Source organism: Xyrauchen texanus, chromosome 6 (assembly GCF_025860055.1).
Source record: "Xyrauchen texanus isolate HMW12.3.18 chromosome 6, RBS_HiC_50CHRs, whole genome shotgun sequence".
Taxonomy (NCBI): Eukaryota; Metazoa; Chordata; class Actinopteri; order Cypriniformes; family Catostomidae; genus Xyrauchen; species Xyrauchen texanus.
In genome coordinates this window covers 14,920,320-14,937,900 of record NC_068281.1, presented here as the reverse complement: position 1 = coordinate 14,937,900, position 17,581 = coordinate 14,920,320, and the positions used below count along the sequence as shown (strand labels likewise).

The window sequence follows — 17,581 nt, the reverse complement described above, 5'->3', positions numbered from 1 at the left end:
ATATTAAAACAACAAATAAAGCAAGTCTTCATATCACTGAAGATCTTGCTAAACAGACATGGTCATCATTCACTTGGTATGAAAAATTCTGCTAGAAAAAGCTGCTTTTATTTTCCACAGAAGAAATCTTCTGAGTTTCGAAAAAGAGGAGGGTGAGTAAATCAAAGTCATTTTTGGTTGAACTATTCCTTAAAGATAACAGTGTATACCCATACATTTTGCTATTGCCAATCAGACACATGCACTGTTCATCTCAGAGGAGGCCAGTGCACCTCACTTCTCTCAGGATACTCATGGATGCTCTGGGATTTTAAATTTACACTAAACATTTGTCTCCACAGCACCACTGAAACCCAAATGTTTATCTGAGAAACAAAACATGACAAGTCATAATGGAGATGGAAAAAATTCTTTGTTTAATGAAAACTCTGGCTCATTCAACATCACTAGACATGTTGAAAAGATAAAGAGTTTATGATAAATGTTTGCATTTATAAGACGCTACACTTCACCTCCCAGTGTGCTCCTCTCCCCAGACACACCAAATAAAGACACTGCAATTGTATTTCTCTACAGTTCTTTTAATTTAATGGACCTTTTAATGTATATACAAGTTTGTTGTAAATAAAACAAATAATGGGAGAGTACAGTTCTGTAAACTGACAGATATGAGCAATGGTATGACTTAACAAACGAGCATGCAACTATTTCCTATGAGTTACTAACATTCATCTCCACATGGAATGTCATGTGGAATGTCATGCAAGAAAAATGGAATGTTTGAAGTTTCTTTTGAGTAAAAGAAAAGCATAAAATGTCATATTTCAAGACAGAAGCAGCTTACTGAATTTAAATCAAGCAGAGTACTAGATACAGTATATGTATAGATAATTCAAGAAAGCTGTTAGAACTAGTATGTGATAAGTAATTTCTTAAGACTTAGTCTCTACACATAAAATGAGCATTTCATTTGCATATGCAAAGCGGTGCTTCACATCAGACTTGCAGCACATCATAAGCAACTGTCAACAACAACACCTGTTAATAAGCCTATAAATCTAGGGATTCTTTCATTCCTCATAGAGGACTGTGTATTGCATTTTTCACAATGTAAATTTAAGTTGCTTTGCTTTTAGTGCTTTTTGTAACTGATTATTAAATGGAAATGATTTTATCATTTACTTACCCTTTGGAAGACAAAATAAGAACTTTGTTCAAGCACAATGTTCAAGCAGCTACTTTTCATACAGTGAAAGTGAATGGTGACCACAGCTGTCTCTGGTCCCCTTCCACATTCTAGACTCTTCACAAGAAAGAGTCTTGTGGGTTTGGAATGAAATGAGGATGAGTAAATGACCACACATCTCTCACTTTTGGGCAAATAATCCCTGTAAGTAGTAGATCTGGCACATCTTAATTTCAAATCACATAAACCTTTTTTAATCGACTCATCTAGCATTTATTTTAAATGTGGTGAGTTGAATGCTATACGTTGGCATCAGCTGCAATAACCTGGCATCACTTAATGCAATAAACAGGCGAATTGCTCATTCTTAACGCATGCGCACCCTAACTCAGCCTTTATATAAAAAATGCTTTAACGTTGCTTGCTCTTTCGATCTGGGAGCCTGAGTAAACATATATAACCGAAAGACATGCATGAAGCTTATTGCAATATTCTGCTTAATACTCTACCTCACCTGCCCTGCACACACAAAGCAAAGATGGAATATAGTCATTGCGTTTAGAAAGCGAACGGAGCAGCTCATGCCATGCCGGTGTTGCGAACGTCATTTTCAGCAGAAATCGATCGCATCAGCTCTTCCACCCAGCGCACCTCAGAGACCATCTGCTCAGCCAGCACTTCGTAGCGCTTCTCCAGCCGACAAAACTTGCGTTTGAGGGCATTGGCCGACAGCATGGTGGCCCGTGCCTCCTCTTGGCTCTGTCTGCGGAGGGCTTGCACTCTCTGCAGCTCCTGTTTGATCCGATTCAGATCTGAGGCGATGCTCTCGTTCTCCTCTTTGTACCAGCCTTCCTTCTCCTCATAGATGGAGAGCAAAGCAGCCACATCTTCTCTGCACGAGCGCTGGTTCTTCTCCAGCTCTCGCAGGCCATCCTCGGCCACGCCTATTTCCTCCATCACCTGGGAGAAGCGCTCAAAGTTGATGTAGGTGTTGTTGGGAGGCATGCTGGAGTGGGATTTAATGGTATACTCCTTCAGACGGGTGGTCTTCAGACGCCTACGCTCCGGCTTGCGCTCATTCTCCTCTGGCCGCACATTTCGCCTCTTAATCACCTGTAGGATACAATGAGATAAGAATGAGTAAAAGAGAGTACAAATGGCAGCAATAATTTACTCTGAGGTAGAGAAAGTTTGAGATACAAACCTTGATCCAGGGGTGTTGGAGACTGTCGTCAATTGTCATTCTCTTCCTGAAAGTTACAGGAAAATATTTATTTAAAATATTATGAACATTTTCAACTACAGTGCTGTGTAAAAGTATTTGCCCCTTCCTGATTGGTTCTATTTTTGTATTTTTTATACTAAATATTTTGATCTTCAAATGAGATATAAACATAAAACAAAAAGGCAACCCGAGTAAACACAAAATACAGTTTTCAAATACATATTTTTTTTTATTGTAGCAAAAAAAGTTCCAATTATCCAACTAACTGCCCCCTTAAACAAAATAGCTGATTGTGCCACCTTTAGCAGCAACAACTGCAAGCAAACGCAAGCTGTTAACTGGGAGATCGGTTTTTCACAACGCTGTGGTGGAATTTTGGCCCAATCTTCTTTGTAGAACTGCTTTAATTCAGCCACATTGGAGGGTTTTCGAGCATGAACTGCCCGTTTAAGTTCCTGCCACAGCATCTCAATCGGGTTCAAGTCAGGACTTTGACTAGGCCACTCCAAAACTTTAATTTAGCTTTTTAGCCATTCAGAGGTGGACTTACTCCTATGTTTTGGATCATTGTCTTGCTGCTTAATCCAGTTGTGCTTGAGCTTCAACTCACGGACTGATGACTGGATGTTCTCCTTTAGGATTTTCTGGTAGAGAGCAGAATTTATGTTTCCCTCAATTATTGCAAGTCACCCTGGCCCTGAGGCAGCAAAGTATCCCCACACCATCATACTACCACCATCATGCTTGACCGAAGTTATGATGTTCTTTTTTTTTTTGTTATTAACAATTTTTATTGATTCCATACTCCAATTAACACAAACAATACATGAAAACACAGAATCAACGTTTATCAATACAAGCCACACCTACCCTTCCTCCCATCTCCCAACATAAATCCCAGTGGTCAGACATTGTATAACAACAGACACACAAATAAACAGACAGTCCAAAGAAAATACTTGATGACATAAAATACCCTTTTCAGCCTGTTATGCAATTCAGTGTGCGGTTAGCAATTTTTGATAAAAAGACATAAACTAACCCAAAAAAAAGGGAGGTTCCACAAATTAATTAATTAACATATATTTAATCAAACTTAAAACTAGCTGCCCCACTTTTTAAATCAAACAACCCTCGGTTGCCTAGCCTTCTATATGACAGCTCCTCAAACGCTGCCACCCTGCCCATCTCTGTGCACTACTCCTGAAATGAAGGTGCTCCAGCTGACTTCCATCCTCTAAGGATGACCTGCCTGTTGATCATAAGACTGGCTTGGACCCAATTATTTTATGTACTTATCCCCTATATTAATGACTGACCCATTGCCTAAAATACAGAGTCTGGGGAAAAATGAAATTTGAGTGCCCAATACATCAAACATAAAACTCTGAACCATCAAACAAAATTCTTGGATCTTAACACACCACCAAATATTGTCTTTAAGACCAAGCCTATAAAATCTAGAGGGGGGCCTAATATAATCTATGTAAAATCTTAAATTGCATAAGGCGCACCCTTGCATCTCTAGATATAGACTTTATGTGCCCACACTCCCTCCTACAATAACAAGTTTAAATCTTTCTCTCATAATCTCTTGAGAAGTTGAAGCTCCATCCCCCCGACTCTGAATTAGCAGGGAGTAATACGCTGATGGCTCATGGCCTTTTCCAAAAGCAGTAATCACCACTTCCAGAGTATCTGCCGCTTTAGGGGGGGTGTATGGTACTTCCAAAAATAGTACAAAGCAGGTGGCACAGCTGTAAACATCTAAAGAACTGAGACCCCCAAAATATTGAACAATATTTTCAAAAGGATCTCAACACTCCACTCTCATATTCGTCACGGAGCATATTAACCTCCCTTGCAATCCACTATCCAGCAGAAAGGGGACTTATTAATACATAACAACTTTGGATTCAGCCATATGCTCAAAAGCAACATTTAAATAAATGTCCGAATTAAACACTCTGGACACTTTTGTCCATATCGCATGCAAATGCGAGATAACTGGGTGCAACTTAATTTGTCCAGTTAGTTTGAAAGAAAGGCTTTGTAATGGCGAAATAAGGGCAAGAACTTTGTACAATACAAAACCAGGGAGGGGCTCTCTCAGGTGGTAGCCAAATGTCTGAGACTGAATGCATTATAATAAAACAAACTCATGTTGGCCTAGCACATCTCATCTGCGTAAAGCAAAAGCTTATGCGCTACACCTCCCACCACAAACCATGGAAAATCATCTTCCTTTCTTATTGTGGCTGCTAATGGTTCCAGGGCAAGACAGAACAATAATAGGGAAAGAGGGAAACCCTGCCGGGTGCCCCTAACCACAGTAAAATAATCCGCCGATAATGGTGTCTATAAAGTAAATTAATCCATACAATAAAAGTATTCCCGAACAATATATTTCCTATATCTTAAAAAGATAATCCCATTCTAACATATCAAATGCCCTTTTGGCGTCAAGTGAGATGGCAGCGACCGTAGTCTGATCATTCGCCACTGACCACATGATATTGATGAAACGTCAAATGATATCAGAAGAGCTATGTCCCCAAATAAACCCCTCCTGATCTAGATGTATAAGAAATGTCATAACATACTTAATCAGTTAGCCAAAACATTTCACAATATATTAATGTCTAGCTGAATCAGGAAAATTGGACGGTAACCCTTACAATTTCTTGGATCTTTGACCCTTTTAAGAATCAGACTGATCCAGGCTTGTGTCATGAAGGGCAGAAGCTTTCAATTTTTTTATGATTCTGTATAAACTTCTAGCAAAAGTGGAGCCAGTTCTGTAGAATAAGATCTAAAAAGATCAGTGGCAAAGCCACCTGGCCCCTGAGACATGCCTGTAGAAAAGGCCTTAATTACCTTGCCAAACTCCTCCAAGTTTATCTCAGAATTGGGAAGTTCTAATTGTTCCACAAAGTTTCTAATACCTTCATCAGTAGACAAAGACATGGAAATATATTGATCAAGATATAATTCTTTAAAAGCATTATTAATATCAATGGCCGAGGTAAATAATTCACTACATGGAGATTTCACTGAGGGAATGGTAGAAAATATATCTATATATATTTTATATATCTAGCTAGAAGTTTCCCTGCAAGTTCCCCCAACTCATAGAATGACCGCCATGCACTGAATAGCCAAAACACCACCTACCATGACAAAACAGCATTACATCTGCAGTTCAATGGCCATTAGATGAGATTCTGCGCTACTGTATGATCCGGCCCCTAAGAACCACCAAAGAACCAAGTGCCTCCCAAGCCACGGCCACAGAGGATACAGAGGACCAGTTGGTCTCCATATAGACATTGATTTCCGCCTTTAGCATTTGTTGGAATTCAGGATTTTGTAAAAGGGATACATTAAAGCAACAACTATAGGATTTATTTTTCTCCTTATATGGCAACTCCTCTAAACACACCAGGGTGTGATCTGAGACTAAAATTTTTCCAATTGAACAATCAACAACAGATGAAATGAGGGACGTGTGTGTGTGTGTGTGTGTGTGTGTGTGTGGGGGGTATTATATATAAATAAATCTATTCTAGATTAAATCTTATGGACGGATGAAAAAAAAAAAAGTCAAGTCCCTACCAGATGGGTTCAAAAGTCTCCAAATATCTGTAAGACCAAGATATATACATTGCACCCTTTTGCTTCACTATGATCAAGGAGTCCATCAAAAGTTTACAGTCTCCTCCCAACATTATATCATGAGGGGTGCAGCGGCTTGCAACATCCCTTCAAGATCTATAAAAAAGCCCTGATCAAAGTTAGGTACATAAATATTAGCCAAAAAAAAAAAAACTTGAATGTCAGTTAAAACAATAATGACTCTAATTTATCTTTATTCTGTTTGAGACATTTGAATTGTAGATGTTTACTTATCAATGTAATGACTCCCCTGCTCTTACTTGAGCTAGCACAATTCCCACCCCATATCATTCCAAATTTTTCAGCTTCGTGCGGAGAAAGGTGCGTTTCTTGAAGAAACACCATTATATTTCTTATGCTTAAGAAGAGAAATAACCTTTTTATGGGGTGCCCCAACCCATTCACATTCCACATAGAGCGAGACAATCCACTCATATTAACATTTTGACATACAAGAAAAAATAGATTGTCTATATAGAATAGAATGTGTGTCAAAGACATTAAGACCACATTCCAATATTAGTGCAACCATCAAACCCCGAACATCCCCAGAAAAAAAAAAAAAACAGAAAAAAGAAAAACGTGTGCATTAACCCAGCGCACGCGTCCATCCCTCCAAACTCAAACAATTCATGCATGCCTACGAGAGCCCCCATGACTACCATGCCATCATATTGCTCAAGATTGTTCAGTGAGCCAGTCCACTTGTCTGCAACATGAGTGCAAGCAAATTACTTACTCCAGTGACTTCCCAAGGAATATTCCACAAAATAAACTCCAGCCGATAGGCGCATCAGCACAAAAAGAGCAGGCAGATTTTTCAAATAGTCAAGCGAATGTTCAGTGAGCCGGTTCATTTGGCTGCAACATGAGTGCAAGCAAATTAATTACTCACTCCAATGTCTTTGTCAGAAATACTTCACAAAATAAACTCCAGCTGATAGGCAGACCAAGCAGAAAAAGCATGTAGATTCATTCACAAAACCGTTCCGAAGGTGTGTTGCTCCACAATTAAACTCCAGCCGCTAGGCGGAACCAGCACAAAAAGAGCAGGCAGATTTTTCAAATAGTCAAGCGAATGTTCAGTGAGCCGGTTCATTTGGCTGTAACGAGAGTACAACAAGATTACTTACTCTATTGACTTTATGAAGTACATCGCTTGCTGTGGGCATATGAAGGTTTTACGGCCATCCTTCACATCCATTTGCAATTTGGCTGGGACTATCATTGCAAAAGCGACCTTCTGTTGATGTAATAGTTTCTTATATTCCTTAAATCGATCACGTTTATTCATCACGTTTGCAAAGCCTGGGAACAAAAAAATGCTATGGTTTTATTTAATGCTAAAAGAAAGACTTCCTTTATACTTCGCCTCGCATAACACAAGATATTGAGTGGTGGTGGTGTAGTGGTCTAAACCACAGTACTGGTAAACTAGTAATCAGAAGGTTGTTGGTTCGATCCCCACAGCCACCACCATTGTGTCTTTGAGCAAGGCACTTAACTCCAGGTTGCTCCGGGGGGAGTGTCCCTGTAAGTCGCTTTGGATAAAAGCATCTGCCAAATGCGTAAATGTAAATATTTATTGGATGATCTCAGAAATTTGGCCAGAATTGGCCAGAGTCTCCTTCCGTGGATCGCCGAGCCAGAACCCTGAGAGCTCGCTCGATTTCCAGCTTAAGGCCTGCTAAGTTGAGCAGATTCGGAAAGAGCCCTTCCAGGAATTCCACTCCCTCCGGGTCTCCCACGATACGTTATTCCGCCGCCTATGGTTTTCCATGTCCTCCAACTTCTAGACGCGCTCCAAATCCATCTTGGTTGCAAGCGGATTAGCAGATAATTCCCTCTCCGATGACTCCAGATAATCAATCAGTTTCTCAACATCCCCAACTCTTGTAACCACATCAGTAAACTTCACCTCCTTGGCGGTGATCGATTGACGTATCACAGCAAGATCCTTCAAGTCAGCAACGACCTTCGTCATCATTGCGACACGTTCAGCATCTCCAGCCGCATTTCCCGCACCTCTCTGACAAAATTGGCTCCCAGACCCGTGGCCTGCTCGGGGTGTCAGCTTGAGCATGTAAGTGTCTTTTAATGACTCCAGAGCCAGAGGATTTTAAATTCTTTGACATTCTGTTCCATAACTGTTCTAGGAGGACAGTGTGTATCGAATCTCACCGGTTTATGTCTTAAAATGTATTAAAACTGTCAAAGTGCGCAGAACTCACAGTTCACACGTCCGATCCTCGCATGGAGTCACGTGACTCCGGTATTTTTGTGGAATTCTGTGTTTGATTTATGCCAGATGTAATGGGACCCCTATCTTCCAAACAGTTCCACTTTCGACTCATCAGTCCATAGAACATTCTTCCAAACATTAGCTTTGTAACCCTTCCCAATACTTTCTGGAATTTCTTTCAGCTTGGCATAGTGTGCTACTGAGTGAGACCTTTTAGCCAACTTCATGCTGCTGAAAAAGTTGTATTTAGGTGTTGATTTGATTGAACAGGGCTGGCAGTAATCAGATCTGGGTGTGTCTAGTCCAGCTGAACCCCATTATGAATGCAGTTTCATAGATTTGGGGAATTAGTAACTAAGAGGAAAAATTCTTTTTTCACACAGGCCTAGTTGGTATTGGATGACTTTTTTGCTTCAATAAATAACATTATCATTTAAAAACTGTTTTTTTGTGTTTACGCAAATTGCCTTTATGTTAGATTTTTGAAACAATTTAGTATGAGATTTCCAAAAAAAAAAAAAAAAAACCCAGAAGAAATCAGGATGGGGGCAAATAATTTTCACAGCACTGTATGTAATAATGAGGCTGATACTTACTTGGGATCCTTGACCAACAATCGGCGAATGAAGTCCTTGGCAAGCTCACTTGTGTTGCTGAAGTACTCTTCATCAAAGTCATAGTTAACAGCTGAAATGTTGGTCAGTGTTTCTTGTTTGGTTTCACCAAGAAATGGAGAAGCACCACTCAAACTGAAGAACATTAATAATGTGTTAATATTCATTAAGCCAAGTACAATGACATGAGCTGGGGGTGGAAAAAACATGCAATCAACGCAGTCAAATAAGCCATAAAATTAAGTATTTACAACCTTGGGACAGTTTTGAAAAAGCTAATAAAAACAAAAAGGAGTGATTTGTAAATTCTATTTACACTGTGCTATATTTAAAGCACTACAACAACACATTATTTTATGTTTTACCTTGTGAATTTAATTGTGTTTTTATACTGTATATTTTTATACACACTCATTTTAAATCAGATGATTGCAACATGCTCCAAAAAAGTTAGGACAGGTCAGTGTTTACTACTGTGCAATATCACCATTTCTTCTAATAACACTTACAGTATTAAGCGTTTGGGCTCTGAAGACACAAGCTTAAGTTTAACAAGCAGAACATTCCCTCTTTCATCCATTTTTCAGGTTTTTAGCTGTGCAATTGTACGTGGCCTTCGTTGCCATGTTGTGTGCTTCATAATGGCCCACACATTCTCAACTGGAGACAGGTCAGGACCACAGGCAGGCCATTCTAGCACCCACATTCTTTACTTACACAGCCATGCACATGTAATCCGGGCAGTATGTGGTTTAGCGTTATCCTGCTGAAAATATGCAGGGACGTCCCTAGAAAAATGGCATCTGGCCTATATTGCTCCAAAATGTGTACATCTCTTCCTGTGTGGTGCCCTCGCAGATGTGCAGGTTACCCATGCCATGGGCACTGATACACCCCCATACCATGACAGACACTGGATTTTGAACCTAATGCTGATTACAGCTTGGATGGTACTTTTCCTCTTTGGCTCGAGAACAGGATGGCTGTTTTATCCAAAAACATTTTGAACACATATCAGTGTTAGTATACATATGTCAAAATACATATACAAAGTTAATTTGCTAAAGTTTACCATATTCCCACCTTTTATTTGTTCAACAGGTTTCTGAAAATAAATATATTATATATATATATATATATATATATATATATATATATATATATATATATATATATATAAATCTTTATTCGCTGTTCCTATTACTTTTCCCCTTAACTTTTGAAACTATATCTATTTATTTGCAGCACATATATTGCTGTTTTTTATTTGTACTTATTAATCTCTTGTGTTTACCTCTCTTTTTGTTCTCTCTTATTCACTTATTTATGTATTCTCTTACATTTTTTTCCCCCCACAATATTTGTATTAAGTAAAAAAAAAAAAAAGATTTGATATGTGGACTCTATTCCCACTACTTAGTAGGTCCTTGTGGTGGCTTGGTTACTCACCTCAATCTGGGTGGCAGAGGACAAGTCTCAATTGCCTCTGCTTCTGAGACCGTCGAGCTGTGCATCATCATGTGGTGGAAACTCCGTATGTGGAGGCTCATGCTATTCTCCGCAATCCATGCACAACTTACCACGCACCCCATTGAGAGAGAGAACCACTAATCGCGACCACGAGGAGGTTACCCCATGTGACTCTACCATCCCTAGCAACCAGGCCAATTTGGTTGCTTAGGAGACCTGGCTGGAGTCACTCAGCACACCCTGGATTTGAACTGGCGACTCCAGGGGTGGTAGTCAGCGTCAATACTCGCATGACAGTTTTTAAGACAGTGCTATCTGAGCGATCGGAGATCACACGCAATCAGAAGTGGTTTTTGGCCTTGTCTTTTACGCACCGAGATTTGATCAGATTGTTTGAATCTGTCAAGTATATTGTGCACTGTCTACACAGTGAAAAATGCAAAATTCTTCTAATTTGTCTTCACAAAGCTCTGGATTAACTGCCGACGCATCTTGGTGAGCCTTGACCCATCCTTGCTCTTGAAGGACTGGGCTTTTTTTGGAGGCTCTTTATATACTATAACTTGATTGCCTCACCTGTTTAACATTTGTTTCACAAAACCTTATTTCAACTCGTCAGATTGTTATTAGTCAAAAATTGCTCCTGCCTCAACATTTTTGGAGCATGTTGCAACCATCTGATTTGAATTAAGTGTATATTTTTAAAAAATAATAAATCACATCAAATAATGTATTGCTGCGATGGACTGGCGACCTGTCCAGGGTGTCCCCCGCCTTTCGCCCAATGTTAGCTGGGATAGGCTCCAGCCCCCCGCGACCCTGTACACAGGATAAGCGGTTGACGATGGATGGATGGATGAAATAATGTATTGTTCTAGTGCTTGCAATATAGCATAGGGTGAATAGAATTTACAAATCACTCCCTTTTGTTTTTATTAGCATTTTTCATACAGTACCAACTTTTTCGGAATTGGGGTTGTAGAATCTGTTGTGGTACTTACAGTATATATGTGATAACGCCAATGCTCCTGCAGAAAAGAAAAATGACATTGTTTAGAAATCAGAATTTAAAGACAACCAAGTATTTTCTCTATTTTGACCATTATAAATGATTTATATTTTAAAGGGCTGAACATTTTATATTCACAACCCAAACAATATTTTCAAATCATTATTGAAATTGACTTACCACATGTCTGCCTCCAGACCGAGGGGCTCATAATTTACAATTTCCGGGGCTGCAAATGACATACAGGAATGATATAGCAAAGTACCATGAATTCTAAAGTAATGATTAAGTTTATTTAAGTGATCTTAAACAAAAATACATAAAATAGAATGAGGTTCTTGCCAACAAATTCAGGAGTTCCAAAGATATTTTTAAATTCATGTCCATCCTTAATTTGATGTGCAATTCCAAAATCTATCAACTTGATTCTGGGATTAGGAACATTCTTATCCAGCAGCATTATGTTCTCAGGCTGAAAACAAAGTGATTACAGTGATTCAAAATGTTGTAGTACATATTGGAATTTTAATGACAAACAAATTTCACAATTGTGTGAAATTAAACTTTTTGTGTGATGAATAGGTAATGGATAATAAAATACATGAACTAATCAACAGCAAACTGTAAAATAAATGCTTTTGGTAAAAGTGCCACACACGCATAATGCACCCCTGAAATCATTGGCACTCACCTTCAAGTCAAAGTGTGCTATGCGTTTAGAGTGGAGGTAGTGCACTCCATCCAGGATCTGCTTGAGAAACTGTGTGGCCTCCTCTTCAGTCAACGACTCCTTCTCAGCCAGAAAGTCGAACAGCTCTCCTCCAGACACCAGCTCCAGGATGAGGATCACATCGGTTTTGTTCTCGAAGATGTCATGGAGGGTGATGATGTTGCTGTGCTGGATCTCTCGAAGGATGTTCACCTCTCGCTCAATTTCTTCTCGGCTCACACCCCTTCGGCTGGACGACAGCCGCCTTTTCTTGATAAACTTGGCAGCATATTCTGCTCCCGTACTCTTTTCTTTACATTTACGCACAATGGCAAACTGTCCACTGAGATACAGACACATGGTACAATAGCATAGATGAGAAAGAGGAAATTATATTTGTAAAGTTTAGATTGTATAGACAACAAAAGCACAATATTACTGTCTATAAGACTTAAAGGAATAGGTCACCCAAAAATGAAAATTCTCTCATCATTTACTCACCCTTATGCCATCCGAGATGTGAAGACATTTTTATATCTGCTGAACTCAAATGAAGATTTTTTGAAGAATTTCTCAGCTCTTTTGGTCCATACAATGCAAATGAATTGGGACCAAAATCTTGAAGCTCCAAAAATCACATATGTCAGTATAAAAGTAATGCATAATACCTTAGTGGTAAAATCAATATCTTCAGAGGCGATATAATACAGTAGGTGTGGGTGAGAAACAGATCACTTTTACATTCTTCTTCTTGTATTTTTGGTGTGGTGTAGTGGGATAAAGCACATAACTGGTAATCAGAAGGTCACTGGTTCGATCCCACAGCCTTTTTTGTATCCTTGAGCAAGGCACTTAACTTCAGGTTGCTCTGGGGGGATTGTCCCTGTAATAAGTGCAAGTCGCTTTGGATAAAAGCATCTGCCAAATGCATAAATGTAAATGATACACATTCTTCATGCATATTGCCCCCTACTGGGCAGGGAGCAGAATTACAAGCAAAAAACAACTTCAATATTAATCTGTTTCTCACCCACAACTATCATTTCACTTCTGAAAATATGGATTATACCACTGGAGTCATATGGATTACTTTTATGATGCCTTTATGTGCTTTTTTGAGCATAAACATTTTGGCACCCATTCACATGCTTTGTCTGGACCTACAGAGCTGAAATTTTCTTCTAAATATTATTATTGGTGTTCTGCATTAGAAAGTAAGTCATACCCATCTGGGGTGGCCTGAGAGTGAGTAAATGACAGAATTAAAAATTTTGGACGAACTATCCCTTTAAAAACAAACACAGATTAACACAGATTCTACTTGAGAACAGACAGAAAATACAACTAGAAAAATAGTCTTAGCAAGCACCACTATTAAATGGCATGGGTGCAAAACCATTACAAATGAAAATATACTTTATATGAACAGCATCCAATAGTTGGGAAGGTGTTAATTTCTTAAAATGTCCAAAAGAATTAGAGAAAATGTAGTAGAATTAAATGGTGCCTAATGTAACATTATTGTAAAATTTAGAGCAAATGTTGTGTAATTAAACATTTGTGCCCGGTTGCATAAAACAATTTAAGATTTTCCCATAAGTATAACACTTAAAGTGGGATTTTCCTTATCTAAGGAAATAACATGAGGGAATTACATATAATCCCATAGACAGTTCTCTTAGCTAAGGAAAATTGTTAAGGAATTTAATACAGTGTGCAAGATTTTAGCGTAATAAAATTCTACTGTTATCATTGATACATGTATATCCTACTTTCAGAAGATCAGAAATGTCCCGACCAACCAATTTTACCACATAGAAAATACTTCAACTTTATACAATGTTTTTATTTTAATTTAAATGACTATTAACATTCTCAGTATCATTATTAATGTTTAATTATTGTCTGACCTCTTCTGAAGCAGCGAATAAATGCATGAGGGGAGTGTTGAAACATGACAACTGTTCCTTTTCTCAGCACTTTTCAGGCTGCGCTAAATCACAGTTGTTTGTGATTACTGCATAAAGATTTGTTTCAAACTGTTTTCTGGAGTGGATTTCCACTTGCACGATGTACAATCTTAGAAAATAATAGATTCAAACACTTTTTGGTTCAAATCTTTCCTGTGTATAAAAACTGTCCTGAGTTTTGCATGCAAACTATTTAATGAAGGATTCTGCTTTTACGGCTAGTTAAGAGCACTCTTGAGAAAGACACTTTTGAGTTTGAATGACTGTGATTTGAATGATGTTTAGATGCTTGTATAACTGTGTAGAAAACTGATTGCCATATTAATTTAAGAATATTCGTGGTACTACTTCAAAGAGTTCTCATGAGAAAAATCCTCCACGTGCAGCAATTACACTTTTGCAGATCCTGGGCATTCTAGCTATCAGTTTGTCCAGATACTCAGGTGACATTTCACCCCACACATCCTGTAACACTTGCCATAGATGTGGCTGTCTTGTCGGGCACTTCTCACGCACCTTACAGTCTAGCTGATCCCACAAAAGCTCAATGGGTTAAGATCCATAACACTCTTTTCCAATTATCTGTTGTCCAATGTCTGTATTTTTGTCCACTATAACCTTTTCTTTTTCGGTTTCAAAAGTGGCTTTTTCTTTGCAATTCTTCCCATGAGGCCTGCACCCCTGAGTCTTCTCTTTACTGTTGTACATGAAACTAGTGTTGAGCGGGCAGACTTCAATGAAATTGTCAGCTGAAGACATGCGAGGCATCCATTTCTCAAACTAGAGAGACTCTGATGTACTTATCCTCTTGTATAGTTGTACATCTGACCTTTCACATCTCTTTCTGTCCTTGTTAGAGTTGTTCTTTGTCTTTGAAGACTGTAGTGTACACATTTGTATGAAATCTTCAGTTTTTTTTTGGCAATTTCGAGAATTGCATAGCATTCATTCCTCAAAACAATGACTGACTGACGAGTTTCTAAAGAAAGCGGTTTCTTTTTTTATTGCCATTTTTGACCTAATATTGACCTTAAGACATGCCAGTCTATTGCATACTGTGGCAACTCAAAAACAAACACAAAGACAATGTCAAGCTTCATTTAACAAACCAAATAGCAACAGTGTTTGATATAATGACAAGTGATTTTCTATCACCAAATTAGCAATTTAGCAAGATTACTCAAGGATAAGTTGTTGGAGTGATGGCTGCTGGAAATGAGGCCTGTCTAGATTTGATCAAAAATGACTTTTTCAAATAGTGATGGTGCTGTTTTTTTACATCAGTAATGTACTGACTATAATTTGTGATCAGTTGAATGCCAGTTTGGTGAATAAAAATCCCAATGTCCTACCGAAACAGCAAAATCTGTACATTATTCCAAACTTTTGACTGCCAGTGTACATATTCACGATATATCGCAAATTAACTTGGAACATGATTTAAATGTATCCATTTATATGGTCTATAAAGATGTAGAGAGCAGAAAATACTAGGTACACTTCTGTGTGCATGTTCCTATTAGATCGCCCTCCAGCTTGTTGGCAATTTCCCATATTATGTGATGATCAAATATGTACTCCTGCAATATTTTCCTATCTTGAAAAAAATCACCTTGACCTACTGTACTCTTCAATTGGTTCTATAAACTAAGCCATCTTGTTTTTTAGAAACCCTTGCACAATTAAGGTGAAGTTTTCCCAAACTTAAGGTTTACTTAGAAACATTTTGCAACACTTAACGTGTTTTAGGGCATTCCTAATTAAAAAAATACTTAAGGGAAACATTAATTATACAATTATATATATAATTATAAAATAAGACTTAACAGTTCTTTTCTGCAACTCCTTTAAATTTAAGGGAAAATTTAGGGTGTTCTTAAGGGAAATTTACACTTAAGGTGCTTTATGCAACCAGGCACTGTTTCTCTCTGAGCCTTCTGTAGTCTCATTTGCACTACAGCTGTGCTCAAGCACTGAACAGCAGTGATGTCATTCTGCAGCAGCACAGTACAGAAACCTCCACTTCCATATATAGGAAGGAATAGTGTGTGCATATGATCAAATCATTGTGCTGGGGCTATTTAAATTTCAAAACTCTGTGAAAAGGCCTTGGTACAGCAATGTTTGTTTTTATTCTGCAACGATTAGCACAAACATGATGTTGCCATGGCAACCTGGAGCAAAACAACTTGGTTATGCCACTTAATCATGTATGTATTTATATTTAATCTTATTAAACTCCATGAAAGAGCTTGCAATAGCTTTATCAAACATTAAGACCTTAATTTAACCCTGATCTTTGTCTATATTTAATTCCTTCAGTGTGAGATCACTCCAAGAATAAGTTAAAACAACAGGACTGTTATGCGCCTGCTTGCAAGGAGTGATGTCACATCATAACCTCTTACCTTCCTAGCTCCTCTCCCATCTCATAATAAAGCTCTACATCCTCCTGTCTGAAGCCAGCCATGATTTGCTGACTTCAAAAGCAATCAGTCTGTAGAAAGGAAATATCAGAAATGGTGCTTGTTAAGATTTGACAGGACATCATCATGGTGACAATACCACTAATGTGCTTGACACTTGCTTTATTCTTTGTGTTAAAAACCATAAATGATTCCTAATATTTCAGTGAATTGTGCCTTTCATGAGAGATCTGAGAAGTGCTTACATGCATTAGTATATACTCTTGATCTTACATGAAGTTGGACTGACATGGGTCTGAGAACCTCCATGTGTAGCATGTAGACATTCTTACTTACGTCATTTTCTACGGTCATAAACCAGGGTTGCCATATTTTCACCCCGTTTTATTTTATATTTTTCTTATCGCTGAATATACTCAGCGCTGTGGTCTACACACTGTACGCTGAACATCGCAGCTCAAAAGGCATTAGAACATATTCCAAGCCTTAACGGGTCCAGAAACGTAGAATAAAGGAGCAAAGGTACAGTCCACTCAGTTTACAAGTCATTATAAGCAACAGTTTAGACACGGTTGTTTCCTTGTACGTTCAAAAATGAAATTGGTCATATTATATTATACGTCACAAATGCTCTTCCAAACCGTGTACACTGACTGACCACTTTGATTTAGCTATTCCGCTAACTCAAAGAAACTACAACAAACACCGGTAAGCTTCTACATAATCGGACACACCACGCTTTAAACTAATTGTTAGATTTCGTGAAAATCTCTATACTCTTAATAATGCTGTCTAGAAAAGGTAAAAAAAAAAAATAACTAAGCTTTCTGTAAATATCTCTACGTACCCGCATTCCTTCAGCCAGTAGTGTATTTTCCAGTTGCAGCGCTGTGGAGAGGCGTGGCTTTTAAGTGACGTCAGCCCGACTCCACCGCAGGATGACGTCAGCTTGAGAGTACCTGATATTAGAAGTCTGCCCTGGTGGTTTACTTATTTCTTGGACTAATTTAGTTTTTATATTGTTTAATATTTATTAAAAGTATCCAGAAAAAACG

At 38.4% G+C, this 17,581-nt stretch overlaps 1 protein-coding gene across 1 annotated transcript; it reads right to left on the bottom strand.

Moving 5' to 3' along the window:
- Positions 1 to 542: 542 nt before the first annotated feature.
- On the bottom strand, positions 543 to 17,443 carry LOC127645167 (death-associated protein kinase 3-like). Its single transcript, XM_052128681.1, has 9 exons — positions 17,374 to 17,443; positions 16,509 to 16,597; positions 12,113 to 12,473; positions 11,764 to 11,893; positions 11,602 to 11,650; positions 11,414 to 11,440; positions 8,925 to 9,077; positions 2,391 to 2,436; positions 543 to 2,299 (listed from the first exon to the last, which is right to left on the bottom strand). Exons 2-9 carry the CDS (start codon positions 16,568 to 16,570, stop codon positions 1,766 to 1,768), a joined length of 1,362 nt encoding a protein of 453 aa, XP_051984641.1. The 5' UTR covers positions 16,571 to 16,597; positions 17,374 to 17,443; the 3' UTR covers positions 543 to 1,765.
- Positions 17,444 to 17,581: the final 138 nt, after the last annotated feature.